We start from the raw sequence: 20,976 nt of genomic DNA, 5'->3' as shown, positions 1-20,976 counted from the left end.
TCCATCCCACACACGTCATTCTCGGTATAAAGGGGGGGGATCACGAGGGTCGCGCCCCTTTCTGCTATGGCCGGTGTCCAAGGAGGACTCCGTCTGTTTTCCTGCTGCCCCCGATCCCGATCCGTGCATCCCTGAATACAGCTCTCGACCGTTGCTAGGCCCAGCCTGGGCCTTCCCGGAGCCTGCCCTGCAGTGCCGGTGGTGACGTGGCTGACTTCAGGGGAGGTCAATCTTGGTTTTGTATATATATTTGTATATATTTGATTATTTCTATTATTATTATTATTTTTTTTTTTTTTTTCATTATTATAGTTTATTAAAACTGTTTTAACTTTCCAACCCGGAAGCCTCTCTCCCTTTTCCCTTTCCCTTTCCCTTTGGGGGGAGGGGGGAGGGGATAACAGAGGGCATCTGCCACAGGTTTAATAACTGGCCCAGCTTTAAACCGTGACAGATTTATTGGCGCCCAACGTGGGGCACGAACCCACGAAAGAAGCTCCGACAGGTTGCTCTGATAAGTCGAATCCCAGCTCCAGTGGGAGGAGACCCGGAGAGCTCAGCTGAGAGAGTATCGGAGTTCTTCCTTTGAGATTTACGAGGGGTTGGAAATTAAAACAGATAGCGAAGATGGTAATGTCATTTTTGATCGCTGTGCTATCTCGTCTCTTTATTAAGCCTTTTACAGAGTTAAGTGTAATAATACCTTACTTGCCGTTGTTTGTTAGTGTTTATGTGCAGTTTATCATTGCTGGGTACTGGTCAACATGCATTGTTTTGTTATGGCGTTTCGTACGGATTTATGTCGTGATAAACTGGGTTGTTACTGCTCTGACCTCGGTAGCAGAGATTTTATCTGCGCACTCTGGGAGTCCTTTAGCTGATTCTGTTAATGATTATACTTCCAATTTTACTTTGGGAAATAGTACCTTCTCCTTTTCTGCCAAGGTGATTCCACTAGATTTTGCGAAATTAGGATGGTGATGTCTAGGTGGCATGGTTTTATTTTCGTTTGTCCTGAATGTGTTTCTGGTGTGGTATGTGATTAGATGTCAGTGCAGCAACAGCGGTAGGTATCAGGCTGCCCCTGTAACCAGGAGAAAACACAGAAAGAAATCAGCTAGTAAAGTGAAGGATGATGACTCAGAGCCTTCTAAGGCAGAGCCAGCACAGGACCCAGGTGAGGGCCCTTCTCAGGCAGAGTCAGGGCCTGACACAGAGGGGGGTTTCCTTGATCGTCTTTTTAAAGCAGACCCATTACACAAGAAGGACAAGAAAGGTCCTTCTAAAGCAGAACAATCACAGGAGGACTCGGACTCGGAAGTAGAAATAACCTACCACTCCTTATCCCTGAAAGAACTGCGAAATATAAGAAAAGATTTTAGTCGTTATGACGGTGAGCCAATTATTACCTGGTTGCTCCGATGCTGGGATAATGGGGCAGATAGCATAGAATTGGATGGTAGAGAAGCCAGACAGTTGGGATCCCTGTCCAGAGATGGTGGTATTGATAAGATGCTTCCAAGAAGGTCGAACACTATCAGCCTCTGGAGGCGACTCTTGTCAGCTGTAAAGAGCAGGTATCCCTATAAAGATGATGTTATGAGCCACCTAAGCAAATGGACCACTATAGAAAAAGGTATTAACTACCTTAGAGAACTGGCTGTGCAAGAGATCATTTATAAACACCCTCATTGGATCACCACACAGGACATTGTAGATCCTGTAAATCCTGATGAAGTGGCATGCAACCGATCCATGTTCCGGAAGGTTGTGAAGAGTGCTCCACCAACACATACCCATACATTGTCAATATTAGTCTGGGGAGAAGATCCTATGGCACGACCTAATGTGGGCGAAATGGCTAACTATATGCGACAGTATGAAGAAGTATTTCTTCCCCACTGCAGGCCCGTGTCTCGGCTGTGGAAAAACTGACTAAGGAGAACAAGGACTCATTTAAACAACTGTCAGACAAACTGTCCAGGATCGAGAATAAACTTGACTCTCTACCTACACAGGCCCGTGTTGCAGCCTTTAGGAGGAAACGCCCTCCTACTGGACCGGCTCAAAGGAAACGGGACACGTCACGAGGTATCCTGTGGTTTATCCTGCGTGATTATGGGGAGGACATGAACAGATGGCATGGACAACCTACCAGTACCCTACAGGCGCGAGTACGTGAGTTGCAAGCTAACAGAAATACCAGTGAGAATTTTCCTAGGAGGATGGCTGCTCCAGTTACCAATGAGCAGGACCCCAGTCAGGGTAGATGGGCCTCAAATCCTTTTTTTCCAAGAGTGAATAGGGGAAATGAAGGTCCAGTCCCCGTGAGCTGCACGAATCCAGTCTTTAATTAGAGGGGCCCTGCCTCCAGCCAGGAGGAGGAGAGGGACAACCGAGTTTATTGGACTGTGTGGATTCGATGGCCTGGCACATTAGAACCACAAAAGTATCGAGCCCTGGTAGACACTGGTGCACAGTGCACCCTCATGCCATCGAATCATAAAGGGACAGAATCTGTCAGTATCTCGGGAATAACAGGGGGATCTCAAGAGTTATCTGTATTGGAGGCCGAAGTGAGCCTAACTGAAAATGAATGGAAAAAGCACCCCATTGTGACTGGTCCAGATGCTCCGTGCATCCTTGGCATAGACTACCTTAAGAAAGGGTATTTTAAGGACCCAAAAGGATATAGATGGGCCTTTGGTGTAGCAGCTGTAGAGACTGAGGACATTAAACAGCTGTCTACCTTGCCTGGCCTCTCAGAGGATCCTTCTGTTGTGGGGTTGCTGAAGGTTGAAGAACAACAGGTGCCAATTGCTACTGCCACGGTGCACCGACGACAATATCGCACCAATTGAGACTCCCTGATCCCCATTCATAAACTGATTAGACAATTAGAAAATCAAGGAGTGATTAGCAAGACTCGCTCACCCTTTAATAGTCCTATATGGCCAGTGCAAAAGTCTAATGGAGAATGGAGATTAACTGTGGACTATCGTGGCCTAAATGAAGTTACACCACCTCTGAGTGCTGCTGTGCCAGACATGCTAGAACTTCAATACGAACTGGAGTCAAAGGCAGCCAAGTGGTACGCCACTATAGACATTGCTAATGCATTTTTCTCTATTCCCTTGGCACTAAACTGCAGGCCACAGTTTGCTTTTACCTGGAGAGGTATCCAGTACACCTGGAATCGACTGCCCCAGGGGTGGAAACACAGTCCTACTACTTGCCATGGACTGATCCAGACTGCACTAGAAAAGGGTGGAGCTCCAGAACATTTGCAATATATTGATGACATCATTGTGTGGGGTGATACAGCAGCAGAAGTTTTTGACAAAGGGGAGAAAATCATCCAAATTCTCCTGCAAGCTGGTTTTGCCATAAAAAGAGGCAAGGTCAAGGGGCCTGCCCGGGAGATCCAGTTTTTAGGGATTAAATGGCAAGATGGGCGTCGCCAGATCCTGATAGAGGTGATCAACAAAATAACAGCTATGTCCCCACCAACTAACAAAAAGGAAACACAAGCCTTCTTAGGCGTTGTGGGTTTCTGGAGAATGCATATTCCAGATTACAGCCAGATTGTACGCCCTCTTTATCAGGTGACCAGAAAGAAAAATGATTTTCAGTGGGGTCCTGAACAACAACAGGCTTTTGAACAGATTAAACAAGAAATTGTGCATGCAGTAGCCCTTGGGCCAGTCCGTACGGGACAAGATGTTAAAAATGTGCTCTACACCGCAGCTGGGGACAATGGTCCTACCTGGAGCCTCTGGCAGAAAGTGCCAGGGGAGACTCGAGGTCGACCCCTAGGATTTTGGAGTCGAGGATACAAGGGCTCTGAGGCCAATTACACCCCAACTGAAAAAGAGATACTGGCAGCATATGAAGGAGTTAGAGCTGCCTCAGAGGTAATTGGTACTGAAGCACAGCTTCTCCTGGCACCCCGATTACCAGTACTAGGCTGGATGTTCAAGGGTAAGGTTCCTACTACTCATCATGCAACTGATGCTACATGGAGTAAATGGATTGCATTAATTACACAGAGGGCTCGAATAGGAAACCCTAATCGCCCAGGAATCTTAGAAGTGATTATGGACTGGCCAGAAGGCAAAGACTTCGGAATGCCACCAGAAAAGGAGGTGACACGTGCTGAAGAAGCCCCACCGTATAATGAACTACCAGAGGATGAGAAGCAGTATGTCCTGTTCACCGATGGATCCTGCCGTCTTGTAGGAAAGCATCGGAAGTGGAAAGCTGCTGTATGGAGTCCCATACGACGAGTCACAGAAGCCACAGAAGGACAAGGTGAATCAAGTCAATTCGCAGAGGTAAAAGCCATCCAGCTGGCTTTAGACATTGCTGAACGAGAAAAGTGGCCAAGGCTGTATCTTTATACTGACTCATGGATGGTGGCAAATGCCTTGTGGGGGTGGTTAAAACAGTGGAAGCAAAGCAACTGGCAGCGTAAAGGTAAACCTATTTGGGCTGTTGAACTGTGGCAAGATATTGCTGCTCGGCTAGAGAAACTAGTCGTGAAGGTACGTCATGTAGATGCTCACGTACCTAAAAGTCGGGCAACTGAGGAACATCAAAACAACCAACAAGCAGATCAGGCTGCTAAAGTGTTCCAAATAGATTTGGACTGGGAACATAAAGGTGAACTATTTTTAGCTCGGTGGGCTCATGACACTTCAGGTCATCAAGGGAGAGACGCAACATACAGATGGGCTCGTGACCGAGGGGTGGACTTAACTATGGACTCTATTGCACAGGTTATCCATGATTGTGAAACATGCGCCGCAATTAAGCAAGCCAAACGGTTAAAACCTTTGTGGTATGGGGGACGGTGGTTGAAATATAAATATGGGGAGGCCTGGCAAATTGACTACATCACACTCCCTCAAACCCGCCAGGGTAAATGTTATGTGCTTACCATGGTGGAGGCGACCACCGGATGGCTGGAAACATACTCTGTGCCCCATGCCACTGCCCGGAACACTATTCTGGGCCTTGAAAAGCAAATTTTGTGGCGACATGGCACACCAGAGAGAATTGAGTCGGACAATGGTACTCATTTCAAAAACAGTCTCATAGATAACTGGGCCAAAGAGCATGGCATCGAATGGGTATATCACATCCCCTATCATGCACCAGCATCTGGGAAAGTTGAACGGTATAATGGGCTGTTAAAAACTACCCTAAAAGCAATGGGGGGTGGAACCTTTAAAAACTGGGATAAGCATTTGGCACAAGCTACCTGGCTAGTCAACACCAGAGGATCTATCAACTGAGCTGGCCCTGCTCAGTCAGACCTTTTACATACAGTAGAAGGGGATAAAGTCCCTGTGGTGCATGAAAGGAATCTGTTGGGAAAAACTGTCTGGGTTCTTCCTGCTACGGGCAAAGGTAAACCCATTCATGGGATTGCTTTTGCTCAAGGACCTGGATGTACTTGGTGGGTGATGCTGCAGGATGGTGGAGTCCGATGTGTCCCTGAAGGTGATCTGATCTTGGGTGAGAATACTTAATTCTGAACTGCATGATGTTAATTGCTGCATAATACTAACAGTGTTCATAAGTGTCTTTCAGGTTGAAGCAGTGGTGATGAGACCGGAGCTAGCTGCAAGTGGCGTCCAGTAACCTCCTCGAGACTGACATCTTTAACCTGCAACCCGTGGGCACGAACTGTGACAAAGCTCATACCATCTTTTCTACCCTGGGAGACTCCTAGCCAGATGGAAACCCACAATCCTGAACTAAATGAACTTGATGAACTTTTTTTTTTCTGTATAGAGATGAATCATAAACTAATGTTATCTGTATATATTTTAAAATGAAAAGTTAGTGGTGATCTGAGTATGACGTGAATGGTATGGAATAAGGGGTGGAATGTCCTGGTTTGGCCTAAACCAGGCCGATTTTCCTTTCAGTGATTTTTGCTTTCAGCTAAGTCTCCTCCAAGACTGCCTCCAATCTGCCTCCAAGACTGATAACGCCCGAAGTTTGTAGTTATCGCTGAGGCACCGGTAGGGATGTTGTGCAGTAAGGCTCTTGCTGTACTTATTCTTAGAGAAGCCAAGGTCACTGCTGAATTCCTCACTGCTTACAAGTGAAGAGCCGAAGGGGGGTTGCAGCTGCAGTGGGGAGCAGACAGGGCAGGTGACCCAAAATTGACCAACGAGGGTATTCCATCCCACACACGTCATTCTCGGTATAAAGGGGGGGGATCACGAGGGTCGCGCCCCTTTCTGCTATGGCCGGTGTCCAAGGAGGACTCCGTCTGTTTTCCTGCTGCCCCCGATCCCGATCCGTGCATCCCTGAATACAGCTCTCGACCGTTGCTAGGCCCAGCCTGGGCCTTCCCGGAGCCTGCCCTGCAGTGCCGGTGGTGACGTGGCTGACTTCAGGGGAGGTCAATCTTGGTTTTGTATATATATTTGTATATATTTGATTATTTCTATTATTATTATTATATTTTTTTTTTTTTTCATTATTATAGTTTATTAAAACTGTTTTAACTTTCCAACCCGGAAGCCTCTCTCCCTTTTCCCTTTCCCTTTCCCTTTGGGGGGAGGGGGGAGGGGATAACAGAGGGCATCTGCCACAGGTTTAATAACTGGCCCAGCTTTAAACCGTGACACCGTGTGCAATGGTTTTTCCAGCTGAAGTCAAAAATCCTCTTTCTTTCCACAGGGTACTTGCAGCATGACAAACTCCAAAAGTGTATTTCGAGCCCGTGTAAGTATCAGCTCTTTGACCTTTTGTCAACTTTGCAGCCTCAGTAATCGCTATGATTTCCACACCTTGTGCCCCCATAACACTAGGAAGAGGATTAGCTTTTAACACAGTTTTCTCTGTTGTTACTGCAAAGCCAATATACCTTTTTCCTTCTTGGTAAAAGGACGAGCCATCTGTCAAAAGGTTGATGTCTGGGTCACTCAGGGGTTGGTCTTGAAGATCATTATGTGGTTACTGGATACTGCTAATACCTGGGTACAGTCATGTTGATCTTTTTCCCCTTCAGTCGGCAAAGGTATTAAAGTGACTGGATCTAACGTATTGCATCTTTGAAGTGTGATGTTGCCAGCCAAAAGTAAAACCAGTTCATATCTATGTGCCCGTTGTGGTGAAAGTGATTTTTCTGCGTATTGTTTCAATAATATTTCAACTTCATGGGGTACGCATACAGTTAGGGGATGTCCCAGCACTAGTGATCTACATTTTTCTACCATTTCTGCTGCCGCAGCTACTGATTTTATACAAAATGGTGTTCCTTGTATAACTGGATCTAACTGAGCAGAAAAATATGCTACTGGTCTTTCATATGGTCCTAAAGTTTGGATTACCACTCCTCTAGCATTTCCCTTTCGCTCATCACAATATAATTTGAAAGGTTTACTATAATCTGGTAGACCTAAACCGGTGCTTGCGTTAAGGCACTTTTCAGAGTTGTAAAAGCTTTTTGTCTCTCCAGACCACATTGGATTGGTTCAATTTCCTCATTTCGTGTGGCAGCATGCAAGGGTTTTGCCAATTCACTGAAATTTGGTATCCAAGGGCGGCAAAATCCTGCTTGTCCTAAAAACCCCCGAATTTTTTTCTTTGTTACAGGCCTAGGTAATTCTTGGATTATCTTAATTCGCTCAGGATCTTTCTCTCTTGTACCTGGGTTTAATATAAATCCAAGGTACTTCTCTTTTTGTTGGTAGAACTGCAATTTTCATGGAGATGCTCGGTGACCTTTTGCAACCAACTTATTACACAAATATCGAGTGTCTGTAATACAATCCTCCCTTGAACGACATACTAACAATAAATCATCTACATATTGTATTAATTCAGACTTGCATGGAAGAACCAAATCAGCCAAATCTCCTTTCAAAATTTGGGAGAATATAGCTGGTGATCTTGTAAATCCCTGGGGTAACCGAGTCCGGGTTAATTGCTTCCCTTGCCAAGTGAAGGCAAATATGTGCTAGCTTTCCTCAGCCACAGCTATGCTAAAGAAAGCTCCAGTCAAATCCAATACAGTGTAAAATTTTCCCCAAATAGGTATTTGAGTAACAATCAAATTTGGATCAGGTACTACTGGATGGGGAACAATTACAAATTCATTTACTGCTCTTAAATCTTGTACATCGCATGACTGGAATGTGGTCATGGATGGCTATGTCCTGTTCAGGAAAGACAGGCCACTAAGGAGAGGTGGTGGAGTTGCTCTTTATGTGAGTGAGCAGCTAGAATGTATTGAGTTCTGTCCAGGGGCGGATCAGGAGCGAGTTGAGAGTTTGTGGGTGCGAATTAAGGGGCAGGCTGGCAGGGGTGATACTGTTGTGAGTGTCTATTACAGGCCACCGGATCAGGATGAGGAGGGTGATGAGGCCTTCTACAGGCAGCTGAGAGCAGTCTCTCAATTACAGGGCCTGGTTGTCGTGGGGGACTTCAACTACCCTGATATTTGCTGGAAGGCCTACTCAGCCAGCCATCCTCGGTCCAGGAGGTTCCTCCAGTGCATTGATGATAACTTTCTGATGCAAATGGTGGATGAGCCAACCAGGAGAGGAGCGCTGCTGGATCTTATCCTCACTAACAAGGAGGGTCTGGTTGAAGCGGTGAAGGTTGAGGGCAGCCTTGGTTGTAGTGACCATGAGATGGTAGAGTTCAGGATCTCATGTGGCAGGAACAGAATAGCTAGCAGAATCACGACCCTGGACTTCAGGAGGGCCAACGTTGGCCTTTTCAAGCAATTGCTAGGGGAAATCCCATGGGACAGGGTGCTAGAAGGTAAGGGGGCTCAAGATAGTTGGTTAGCATTCAAGGACTGCTTCTTCCGAGCTCAAGATCAGAGCATCCCAACAGGCAGGAAATCAAGAAAGGGTACCAGGAGACCTGCATGGTCTGGGTCAGGGACCAATTAAGCAACCTGGACGTCCATAAACCCATGGGCCCTGATGGGATGCATCTGCGGGTGCTAAGGGAGCTGGCGGAAGTCATTGCTAGGCCACTCTCCATCATCTTTGCTAAGTCGTGGGCAACGGGAAAGGTGCCTGAGGACTGGAGGAAAGCAAATGTCACTCCAGTCTTCAAAAAGGGCAAGAAGGAGGACCCGGGTAACTATAGACCGGACAGCCTCACCTCCATCCCCGGAAAGGTGATGGAACAACTTATTCTTGGTGCTGTCTCTAGGCACATCAAGGATAGGGGGATCATTAGGGGCAGTCAACATGGCTTCACCAAGGGGAAGTCATGCTTAACCAACTTGATAGCCTTTTATGAGGACATAACCCGGTGGATAGATGATGGTAAAGCTGTGGATGTGGTCTATCTTGATTTCAGTAAGGTGTTTGACATGGTCTCCCACAGCATCCTCGCAGCTAAACTGAGGAAGTGTGGTCTGGATGATCAGGTAGTGAGGTGGATTGTGAACTGGCTGAAGGAAAGAAGCCAGAGAGTGGTGGTCAATGGGACAGAGTCCCGTTGGAGGCCTGTGTCTAGCGGAGTCCCTCAAGGGTCGGTACTGGGACCAGTTCTATTCAATATATTCATTAATGACTTGGATGAGGGAATAGAGTGCACTGTCAGCAAGTTCGCCGATGACACAAAACTGGGAGGAGTGGCTGACGCACCGGAAGGCTGCGCAGCCATTCAGAGAGACCTGGACAGGCTGGAGAGTTGGGCAGGGAGAAATTTAATGAAATGTAACAAGGGCAAGTGTAGAGTCCTGCACCTGGGCAAGAACAACCCCAGGTATGAGTACAAGCGGGGGACAGACCTGTTGGAGAGCAGCGTAGGGGAAAGGGACCTGGGGGTCCTAGTGGACAGCAGGATGACCATGAGCCAGCAATGTGCCCTCGTGGCCAAGAAGGCCAATGGCATCCTGGGGTGTATTAGAAGGGGTGTGGTTAGTAGGTCAAGAGAGGTTCTCCTCCCCCTCTACTCTGCCCTGGTGAGGCCGCCTCTGGAATACTGTGTCCAGTTCTGGGCCCCTCAGTTCAAGAAGGACAGGGAACTGCTAGAGAGAGTCCAGCGCAGAGCCACGAAGATGATTAAGGGAGTGGAACATCTCCCTTATGAGGAGAGGCTGAGGGAGCTGGGTCTCTTTAGCTTAGAGAAGAGGAGACTGAGGGATGACCTCATTAATGTTTATAAATATGTAAAGGGCAAGTGTCATGAGGATGGAGCCAGGCTCTTCTCAGTGACATCCCTTGACAGGACAAGGGGCAATGGGTGCAAGCTGGAACACAGGAGGTTCCGCATAAATATGAGGAAAAACTTCTTTATGGTGAGGGTGACCGAACACTGGCACAGGCTGCCCAGAGAGGTTGTGGAGTCTCCTTCTCTGGAGACATTCAAAACCGCCTGGACATGTTCCTGTGTGATATGGTCTAGGTAATCCTGCTCCGGCAGGGGGATTGGACTAGATGATCTTTTGAGGTCCCTTCCAATCCCTAACATTATGTGATTCTGTGTGATTCTGTGATGGTTAAGCAGGGAACTGCTGGGCAAACTCAAGTGGAAGAAGAGAGTGTACAGATCATGGAAGGAGGTGCTGGCCACTTGGGAGGAATATAAGTCTGTTGTCAGAGGATGTAGGGAGGCAACTAGGAAAGCTAAGGCCTCCTTGGAATTAAACCTTGCAAGAGAGGTCAAGGACAACAGAAAGGGCTTCTTCAAATACATTGCAGGTAAAACCAACACTAGAGGCAATGTAGGCCCACTGATGAATGAGGTGGGGGCCCTGGAGACAGAGGATAAAAAGAAGGCAGAGTTACTGAATGCTGCCTTTGCCTCTGTCTATACTGCTGGAGGCTGTCCTGAGGAGACCCGGACCCCTGAGGCCCCAGAGGAAGTCAGGATAGAGGAGGAATCTGTCTTGGTTGATGAGGGATGGGTCAGGGACCAATTAAGCAATCTGGACGTCCATAAACCCATGGGCCCTGATGGGATGCATCCGCGGGTGCTAAGGGAGCTGGCGGAAGTCATTGCTAGGCCACTCTCCATCATCTTTGCTAAGTCGTGGGCAACGGGAAAGGTGCCTGAGGACTGGAGGAAAGCAAATGTCACTCCAGTCTTCAAAAAGGGCAAGAAGGAGGACACGGGTAACTATAGACCGGTCAGCCTCACCTCCATCCCCGGAAAGGTGATGGAACAACTTGTTCTTGGTGCTGTCTCTAGGCACATCAAGGATAGGGGGATCATTAGGGGCACTCAACATGGCTTCACCAAGGGGAAGTCATGCTTAACCAACTTGATAGCCTTTTATGAGGACATAACCCGGTGGATAGATGATGGTAAAGCTGTGGATGTGGTCTATCTCGATTTCAGTAAAATGTTTGATACAGTCTCCCACAGCATTCTCGCAGCTAAACTGAGGAAGTGTGGTCTGGATGATCGGGTAGTGAGGTGGATTGTGAACTGGCTGAAGGAAAGAACAGAGAGTGGTGGTCAATGGGACAGAGTCCAGTTGGAGGCCTGTGTCTAGCGGAGTCCCTCAAGGGTCGGTACCGGGACCAGTTCTATTCAATATATTCATTAATGACTTGGATGAGGGAATAGAGTGCACTGTCAGCAAGTTTGCTGATGACACCAAACTGGGAGGAGTGGCTGACGCACCGGAAGGCTGCGCAGCCATTCAGAGGGACCTGGACAGGCTGGAGAGTTGGGCGGGGAGAAACTTAATGAAATATAACAAGGGCAAGTGTAGAGTCCTGCACCTGGGCAAGAACAACCCCAGGTATGAGTACAAGCGGGGGACAGACCTGTTGGAGAGCAGCGTAGGGGAAAGGGACCTGGGGGTCCTAGTGGACAGCAGGATGACCATGAGCCAGCAGTGTGCCCTTGTGGCCAAGAAGGCCAATGGCATCCTGGGGTGTATTAGAAGGGGTGTGGTTAGTAGGTCAAGAGAGGTTCTCCTCCCCCTCTACTCTGCCCTGGTGAGGCCGCCTCTGGAATACTGTGTCCAGTTCTGGGCCCCTCAGTTCAAGAAGGACAGGGAACTGCTAGAGAGAGTCCAGTGCAGAGCCACGAAGATGATTAAAGGAGTGGAACATCTCCCTTATGAGGAGAGGCTGAGGGAGCTGGGTGTAGGGACGTGTTTGGAGGAAAATGGACACGTACTGAGCCAGCCATTTGAGACGTGGGACTAAGCACGTAGCAAGCGGCAAAAGCAACTTTGAGGAGTCAGCAGCCTTGAGGAGAGAAAACGAGAAATCAGCTGTTTAGCAACTAAGAACTGAGAGATCAGCGAAAAGTAACCGATGAAGAGCGGAGTAAGAAGGACCAATCATAAGAGACTTGCTATATTGCATAAACCAATCAATAGTTCGCTAAGACGTGTGGCTGCCTCGTGGACAAGAATTATAACCAATAAGAATATGCGTGATCGTGCGTAGGGAAAGTAAAAATTGTATAAAAAGGGATAGTTTTGCTTAATAAATTGGCTTTCACTTGATTCATATTGAATTGTGTGGAGTCCGTTGTTTTCTCTCCTCAGTTGGGTCCCTTTAGCTTGAGAAGAGGAGACTGAGGGGTGACCTCATTAATGTTTATAAATATGTAAAGGGCAAGTGTCATGAGGATGGAGCCAGGCTCTTCTCAGTGACATCCATTGACAGGACAAGGGGCAATGGGTGCAAGATGGAACACAGGAGGTTGCACATAAATATGAGGAAAAACTTCTTTACAGTGAGGGTAACTGAACACTGGCACAGGCTGCCCAGAGAGGGTGTGGAGTCTCCTTCTCTGGAGACATTCAAAACCCGCCTGGACGCGTTCCTGTGTGACATGATCTAGGTAATCCTGCTCCGGCAGGGGGATTGGACTAGATGATCTTTCAAGGTCCCTTCCAATCCCTAACATTCTGTGATTCTGTGTAAAGCTCTCTACTGCAGTCTGGCATTGAACAGTCCAGTATGACCAGTAACTGAAACATAACAGTACATAAACTATTAACTAGTTCTCCTATTGTGTTAGGAAGCAGTTATTCTAGGGCCTGCGGGCCATGTAAAGAAGGTGACAGCACTCCTTTCTACTGAACAGTTATCAAAAGCAGCAAATAGGTAATTAACGTACTGTTTAGTACTTTTGCCCAAGGGCCATCTTCCAATGACCCTACATTCTTGTGTCTTTTCTTTTTCCTTTAAATTTCTACTGAACTATTTCCTGCCAGTCCCTCCAATCAGTCAAGTAGAAACAACATCTCCATTGAACTTGTGTACAGCCCTAAAACAATACTGCAGGAGAATGGGGGGAGGGTGTAAAAAAAACAAAAAACAAAAAACAAAAAACAAACTAAACCCAAACCCCAGAATCGACATTCAATGTATTAACTCCCATTTCAAACAGAAGACTAAACAGAAACTAACACAAAGCAGGTGGGAAAGGGGACAGAGAATAGGGGGAAAAGGCTCATCTCACTGCTGGAGTGCTACATTGAAATTACAGTGGTTTCCCAAGACCCGGGAGCTTGGCTAAACTAAAAATTCAGCCAGGAGGGATCGGAGTTGTGCTTGATGGTGCAAAAGCAATGGCCATGGCTCTGCATTTCTGCAGCCTCTACGGACAAATACCAACCACAGATCCTCACGGTTACCGAAATACTAATAGTAACCCAGAAAGGATCAACTTCCTTGCTTGGGCTGTGGTAGCAGCAGGACAGCAGCACAGGTTTGCACATGTAGAACGACAGCTAACATAAGAGCAAGAGCATGAAGAAATATTCCAAGTATATGCTTTTGTGCATCCTCTTACAAAAAAATCTTAGCTTATTTTAATTTTGCTGCTTTCTTGTTCAGCAATAACTGGCAAGCTTTACAGCGATTTATTTATGATCCTTCATAAATGGATCATAAATTATTTATGTCTCAATTCCGTTCTCAATTTCAGAGCTTGGTTTTCACCAACCGTGTTGTCTAAACTCACACACCGCTCTTCTGTGCTTTTAAGGAGCCTCTCCTTCTCCAAGTGCAGACCCTGACTTGTCTGCCACAGACCGTCCGCTTCATTCTTAAGGCTCTATGTGTATTTGTGAGATCCGAGTGTTTGCCTAGGGCTGAATCTCTCTCTGCAGCCAGAGCTGACACTTCTTGCAGTAGCTCTCTCTGATCTCTGGCCAGGCCCTCACAAGAACTTCCATCAGAGCCAAGCCCCGTTCGCTCTCCTCTTGCCGTTGTCCCCACAGGAGCAAGGGGCGTGGGAGGACAGGGGCTGCTGGGGCCACCCTCCGCACTCTTTCCTCCAAGGGCTTGCAGACAGCCCTGCCTCCTTCCCGGGCATCCTGCCCACAGCTCTTGCGGTACCTGCACATGGAAGGTCTGAGCGATCTCCTTGTGCACCTCGTAGGGGAACGTCCCCAGGAGAGTTTCTGCCGTTGCAAACTCTTTGGGGGTGCCACTGACTCCCCGAAGGAGAGACTGCCCCGGAGATACGCCAGATGGTGACAGCCATCGGCCAGAGTTGCTCAGGCAGCCCGATGGCCACGTGGCCCCGAGATCCTTGGAAAGGCCAGCAGATGCCAGGGGCAGGATGGGGCCGAAGCCAGAAAGCCATGACCATCAGTGGCAGGGCAGCCAAAGAGCCAACAGAGCTGCCTGTCTGGCCAGCAGCAGAGCCCTCGCCATGCCTGCGGGCTGCGATCCTGCTTGGGAATGAACGTGAGCCCACGGGCAGCAGGGCGAGGTGCAAGTGTTTGTACAAACCCTCTGGGCTCCACCGCCTTTCCCAAACGGACAAATAAACACCAAACTCGTTAGTTTTGATGAGAACACCTTTAAAAAATTACACTTGAGGCACAAGATCAGCTGGGGACCTAAACCAACTTCTCTGGGGAGCTTTTAAGCTTGCTTTGTGCCAGGAGAGCCCCAGGCTGCAGGCGTGGCATCCCAGTGTGGGCTGGCAGGGAGGGGGAGTCCTCCCCACTCCCCTGGGCTGTAAATGATCCCTGAGTCAGTTTTTGTTCTGGGAACACACCACTTAACGCTGACATTTCCCTCTCTCCCCCTTAATCCCTTTTAAAACCTGATTCTAGTTAACCAGATGCTTCTCCCACTAACAGATGCCCACCAAAGGCAGCAAGAAAAAAGCCATCAAGCACTTAAGATAACTTATCTACCGTCACATTGGGGAGCTCCACCCTGTGAGCGGGGGAAGGTCAAGGCGTACCCGCGCACTAAAAAGGTCAGAAAACAGTTGCGTATCAGCTCATCCCATCCCCAGCACGGTCAGCAATACCGCACCGCAGGCACGCGCCCCGCAGCCTGCAGCACCGGGCGTGTTCACATCGATGCCCCTTCTTGTTGACTCCACAGGAAGGCTGAAAAGTTTCCTATTTCCAACGGGATAATCACTTCCACGGGTGGTTTTTACCCCCCCCGTCCCGTCGGGTTTGTGTCTAGATTGAAGAGAGGATTTAGCTTTGTGTGCTCACTCTCCTGAGATCCTCCGCAGAGGGAGGGCTTAAAATGGGGGGATTTGGTTAAATCCCCCTGTGGATCCCCATTCTGAGTGATCCCAGCGTGATCCCAGCTCTCTGGTCTCCATTTCGGCCCCCAGACTGTGCCTTTCACGCAGGTTTAGCCAGACTCCACAGCACAAACCCAAGAGCAGCGGATCGCAGACCCGCTCTCCCAGGAGATCAGGGCCATCTTTCCCCATCGGGGCCACCACGGCAGCAAACCCACCCCGAAGGGCGAGGACCTGCAACGCCAACGCACGCGAGCACGAGCGGTGCCGATCATGAACACCACAGCGGGGAAAACCTTCCATGATGGGAGTTTGCTGTGGACGAGGTGGGAAGGGGATGCTTAATCCTGCGGTTCTAGAAGTCATGTGGGGACAACAGCGGGTTCGGACATCGGCGTGGTGCCCCTCGGTCTGTGCCGTGGCATTTGAGCCGGTTTCTGGCGCAGGGGGCGAGCGGGTGAGCCCCTGGCACGCCTGAGCAGGGAGGCGGGCGGGCTGCTGCTCCCCATCCTTTCCTTGCCGGGCCCGGGCGGCTTTTCGTTCCCGCTGGCAGCAGGAGATAAAAGGTTCGAGCGAAGGAGAGCCCCGGGACGGACACCTCTGCCAGCGTTGGAGGGCAGCCGGGAGGTGCCGTCCCTCCCCGTGAGCAGCTTTGGCGGCTCTCAGGAAATTCAGGAAGGGGTTTTCTTCTCGCATACAGCCCCCTGAGCCATTTTCTCACCACTTCCCTCCCCTCAGAGCTCCCTTCCCCAGAAGGGCGGTTCATTACTGCGGGCCGAGCCCTGCGCACACGCCGGTACCTGCATTTGGGGGGTGTTTGCCCCCCCCCCCGCGGTTTCGCAGCGAAGATCGCGGCTTTCGGTTCTCATCCCCCCGCTTTGCTGCCGCGGGTGCCTTTGTGTCGTGTCTCAGTGACGGGGATTAAATAAACTGCATCCAAAAAGCCCCCCAGGGCGTTTCCAGCCTTCTCTGCCGATTTACTTTCACGGCCCCTGGGTCCCCTGTGCTGGGGGAGGGGTCTGGGGGGGTCCCCGCCCTATACATGGGGTCAGTGGGGTGGGCCCGTGCCCACACGTGCGGGTCCCCTGTGGTGGGTGGGCTTGGGGGGGTCCCTGCTCGATAACTGGGGTTGGTGGCGGGGTGCAGCACCCGGACGCTTCGTCCCCTGGGATGGGGGGTCCCTGTCCTACATCCAGTGTCAGTGGGGGACGCAGGACCCAGGCGCCCGGGTCTCCTTCCCCCCCTTCCCCTCCTCCCCTCCCACAGGACCTCCCTTCCCCCTTTCCCCCCCGGCCCTGGCCGCCCTCCCCCGGCCGCCCTACGGGGGGCAGCCCCCCCTTCCCCTCCCGCCTCCTCACCGCCCCCCCGCCGCCTGCCCCGCCGTCTGCCGCTGAGCCGGGGGCTGGCGGCCGTTCCCGAGGGTCTCCCCCCGCCCCCCGGAGCGACCACCCTCTTCCCCCGACACGGCCGGACTGGCGCTGCCGGCACCCGGCGCTCTCGGGGCGTTGATCGGCCTGAGCAGGTCGGTGCCGCCGCGCACCGCCCCGGAGCAGCCGCCGCCGGACCCGCCCCCGCGGGAGAGCAGCGCCGGGGGCACCGGGACGGCGACTCGGCCTCGGCCGCCGGCACCGAGGAAGACGCCTTCGCCGGGACCCGCCGCCCGCGGCCGCTGTCCCTGTCCCGCAGCCGCCCCGGCCCGTCCCGCCGGGCTCGGCGCTGGGGGGCCACGGCCGGGCGGCACCTGGGGTCCGGCGGCCCCGGCCCCGACCGGCGCATCCTTACGGCTGAGCTGGGTACGGCGGGGGCTGGGGGGGGTCGGAGACGCCGGTGCGGGGAAGGGCGTGCTGACGGCGGTACCGCGTGTGCTGGCCAGGTGTGCGTGTGCCTGCGCTCCGTGGGTGCGTGAACGCTGCGCGTTGCGCTCTGTGTTCGAGCCGTGTGTTTGGAGTACGGGTGTGCGCACGCTCTGGGTGTGCATCGCACCTCCTGTTTGTACCAGTGTCATTCTGTGTGTGTACGCGCACCCCGCGCGTGAATACAGCGCGTGTGCGCACAGCAATTTTCTGCACGTGCTCTGTGCCTGCTGCATGTGCGCGCTCTGCACACGCTGTATCCAGCCCACGTTCCTCCCAGAGAATGTCTCCTTGCAAACCAACCAGCAGTTTGCTCGTGTGACTAGCTCCTTGATCCCCCCTTCTCTCCATTTTCAATCCCTATACACCCCCCTCACCCTCCTTGACTCCTCCCTTTCTCTGCACTTTTCCCCTCCCAATCAAAGGACCAGTCTTGTGTTATATTTTCCCCCTTGCTCCCAGGTTTGCCACACCTGTGAACAGATGTGGTGTTTGAGGTGCTGTTCGCTAGGTCATCGTGAACTTCCAAGGCATTACTGATGGGGGTTCCTGGGTACTGCTGTCCCTGCCAGAGTCCTCTCCCCAAAATGACCCCAACTCTTCCTTCAGTTCTCTGTGAAGTGTGGCCACCTGTCACCTCAATCCGCCTTAACTACCTGTTAAATCTGGCTCTTCCTCCGGGCACTTTAACTGCTGTCAGCTTCTAACGCTGTTTGCTATGGTCAGCAATTTCTCTTGTCACACTCAGGAGTTCCTCACAGCCCGGTCAGTTGGCTAAGGCTTACGCCAGGCCCTAAGCATCAGCTTGTGTGCCTTAATGCACGCGCCCAAAGCTGCATGTCACATCTTTTTTTCCTGTCCGCTTTCTAGCCTCAAAGTGCCAGTTTCCATCCCATGGTGGCTCTGAGCACTCTCCTCTCTGAGCAGGCACAGTTCCAGCCCTTTGGAGTGACTCTGGCCCTTTGTGCCCTACTGTCTGCCTGCAGCCTCATTTTGCAGGCGCCGGGCATGGAAGTCCTTGCCTGGCACAGGAGACTGAATTGGACTGAAGCACGGTGAGCTGTGAAAACTGGCAACTTTATTTCAAGAACTAAGTGAACTTCAGCTGTTGTGTGCACTAGGAGGAGCGTGGGCAGGACGGAGCAGGCCTTTGAGACCGAGGCTGCCTGTGGATGGGCAGGCATTGCCGCAGGGGGAGATGGTGGTGGTGCACTGCAGCCTGCACGGGATCCTGTCCATCCCGCTGCTCAGCCTTTTTTCCTCTTAGGTACTGCAGGAGCTCCTGCAGCAGATTAAAGAATTCCACCAGCTTCTGGTGTGGAAACGGACAGGGTGTAAACCTGCCGCTTGTGTGGGTATTGGCCTTGGCCTCTGAAAGGGGGTCATGGTGAGGACTGGCTGTGGCGCTGGAGTCGCTGTTACTACTGGGCGCAGTCCCATCTGTAGCAGGATCCAGTCATAGAAGTGCTGAGTGGAGGTGTAGACTCCGCGCTGGTTTGGTCTCGCACAGCCTCTCTCCCAGCTGGTCACCCCAACAAGCCAGAAGTAGTCAGCGCTGTTGTCTTGGCACACGAGAGGACCACTGCTGTCACCCTGCAGCGGGGGAGAGAGGATGAGGTGGTGTTGGGTGGCCGCTGCCAGCGCTCCGGCTGGCTCCTTCTCTCTCACAGCACCTTCCGGAGCCGTGTTCACTGCGCAGAAAGGCTCTGCTCAGGTGCTGGGGCCTGCAGAGCCTTGTGTGGGAGGGGGTCGGGGGCCTGTCAGGTGGGGCTCTCTCATTTCTGCACAGGGATCCTGGATGCATGGGAGACGCATGTTGCAGGACTGGGATGTGGGCCTGGGGGCTGCCAAGAGCACTGGCTGGGCTTTGTGGGCCTCTGGGACAAGGGGGCACTGGGCAAGGCCCTGCAGATGGGCAAGGGGAGGTGAGCCCTGACAGCGGTGGGGACCCAGCGGTGGGAGGGTGGCTTGCCAGGCCCAGCACGCACCAGGGTGTGTTTGGGAGGCTGTGACAGGGCTGCCTGTGATGCTGGGGGTGACTTGTAGCACGCTCCGACCTGGCAGGTGTCGATGCCACCCTGCGGGTAGCCAGCACACAAGTAGTGGCTGTGGATGGCCCCTCTGTACCACCGGCGGCTGTTACAGAGCTTGGCATCGATGAGGCGCACCCTGGCCTCCTGCAGGATGTCGCTGGGTCCTCCAGCTGTGAGCACAGGAAGGAATTAACAGCCAGCAGCTTGTGGGCAGTTCTCCTCCCCTGTCTGGGTGAACCCCTTCCCTAGGGCTTGCCTCTGCCTCTGCAGAGGCATCGTACCGGGCTTTCCCTTCTGTCTTGCCTTGGGCAAGGGCTCAGGCCCACCGCCCCGCAGCCTGACTCGGGCTGTCGCCTCTGCTCTCAGGAAGCCCAACCCGCCTCCCCAGCGTGCCAAGCTGGCCCTCAGGACACGAGCGCTTTTGGGAACTCACATCTTGCAGTTGTGGACCCCCAGCCGCTGACGTAGCAGTTGGTCAGCTCTGACACTCTGAGTGAGGCGTCGGGCACACAGGCCAGCTGTACGTAGTAGCCGCACTGGACAGGCTGGTCCAATTCCAGCGAGGCGATGTCGTTCCTCTTGGTGACGTTACTGTAGTGCTCGTGCACCAGCAGGTGCCTAATATGGCGCACTTGGGCCTCAGGGCCCAGCTGAGTCAACTGGGTGGCCCCGATCACCACACGCCACATCGTGATGTGCCTGGAAGGCAGATGGAGAGAGGGGTCAGAGGGAGCGGAGCCACATGCTGCAGCAGCCCAGCAGCTCCCTGCCTCCTGCTTCACGAGGGAGAGAGGAAAGCAGCGCTGTGGAGGGTGCGAGTGCCCTAGCAAGCCTTGGGCACAAGGAACATCGAGCTGGAGGCTGCTGGGCAGCAGTGGCACGAGCCCAGCCTTCTCCTGAGCAGCCTCTTGCTGGTCTCGGGAGTGCCCAGGCACTGGGCGTACCGCAAGGGAAAGGGATGGGAGCAGCATGTGGTGCTGCGGGCAGGGCACCTGCTGGTGTTGGGGGGACATGCCCGTTCCCTGGTCCTCCTCACCTGGCCTCGATGAAGCAGTGGGCTGCTGTGAGGACCCACTGTGGGCTTATGAGGGACCCTCCGCACACATGCCCCGTGCCTGCTTGCCAGGGATCCTGGATGCTGACGATCCAGGGCCAGGCTCCTGGCTGGGCATCTGTGCCACCCACAACGCGTGATGTCCCGTAGTAATGAGCCATGGGCCGGAGCCCGCAGGTCCCTCTGTAAGCAGAAACTCATCACTGTCCTGCTCGAGGGCTTGCTGCTGTTCAGGCTGAAGGTCAGCCGTCTTCCCTCCCCACGAGGCGCTGCACGGACAGCAGGGCCAGGGAACCCCGTGGGGCATGCGTCTGCCCATGCCTGGTTCTGCTTTAGCTCTGCAGACAACGTTGTGCCAGCAGCTTGGGTGCTGGCAAGGAACTGAGGCTCCCCCATGGGGTTGGGGAAGCTGTGGTGTGGCCACGGGGGACAAGCGGGCACCCCCCAGTGAACCCCATAAGGGTTGCCCAAGCTCCCTCCCAGAGCCTGGGGCCACTTACCCACAGCTGCCCCATGTGCCATGCACGGGCCAGAACATGGCCAGCAGGACGACGAGGGGGAGCAAAGGCAT

General features: G+C 52.1%; 1 protein-coding gene across 1 annotated transcript; it reads right to left on the bottom strand.

Annotated features, from left to right (window-relative positions):
- Positions 1–18,581: 18,581 nt before the first annotated feature.
- On the bottom strand, positions 18,582–20,976 carry LOC137674679 (acrosin-like). The gene is made up of 5 exons (XM_068420251.1): positions 20,906–20,976; positions 20,388–20,588; positions 19,785–20,050; positions 19,376–19,521; positions 18,582–18,911 (listed from the first exon to the last, which is right to left on the bottom strand). The coding sequence occupies exons 1-5, from the start codon at positions 20,974–20,976 to the stop codon at positions 18,582–18,584; spliced, it is 1,014 nt and encodes a 337-aa protein (XP_068276352.1).

The sequence above is a fragment of the Nyctibius grandis genome, chromosome 30 (genome assembly GCF_013368605.1).
Source record: "Nyctibius grandis isolate bNycGra1 chromosome 30, bNycGra1.pri, whole genome shotgun sequence".
Classification (NCBI taxonomy): domain Eukaryota; kingdom Metazoa; phylum Chordata; class Aves; order Nyctibiiformes; family Nyctibiidae; genus Nyctibius; species Nyctibius grandis.
Note: the sequence above shows the minus strand (reverse complement) of the source record. Positions and strands in the feature narration are given on the sequence as shown.

Bases quoted from the DNA above. Each gene is read 5' to 3' on its own strand.
- LOC137674679 (XM_068420251.1), bottom strand. From the start codon at position 20,976: ATGCCTTTGCTCCCCCTCGTCGTCCTGCTGGCCATGTTCTGGCCCGTG. The intron at 20,589-20,905 runs GTAAGTGGCCCC...TTCTGCTTACAG, and splicing joins GGCACATGGGGCAGCTGTGG to AGGGACCTGCGGGCTCCGGC. The intron at 20,051-20,387 runs GTGAGGAGGACC...TCTGCCTTCCAG, and splicing joins CACTGCTTCATCGAGGCCAG to GCACATCACGATGTGGCGTG.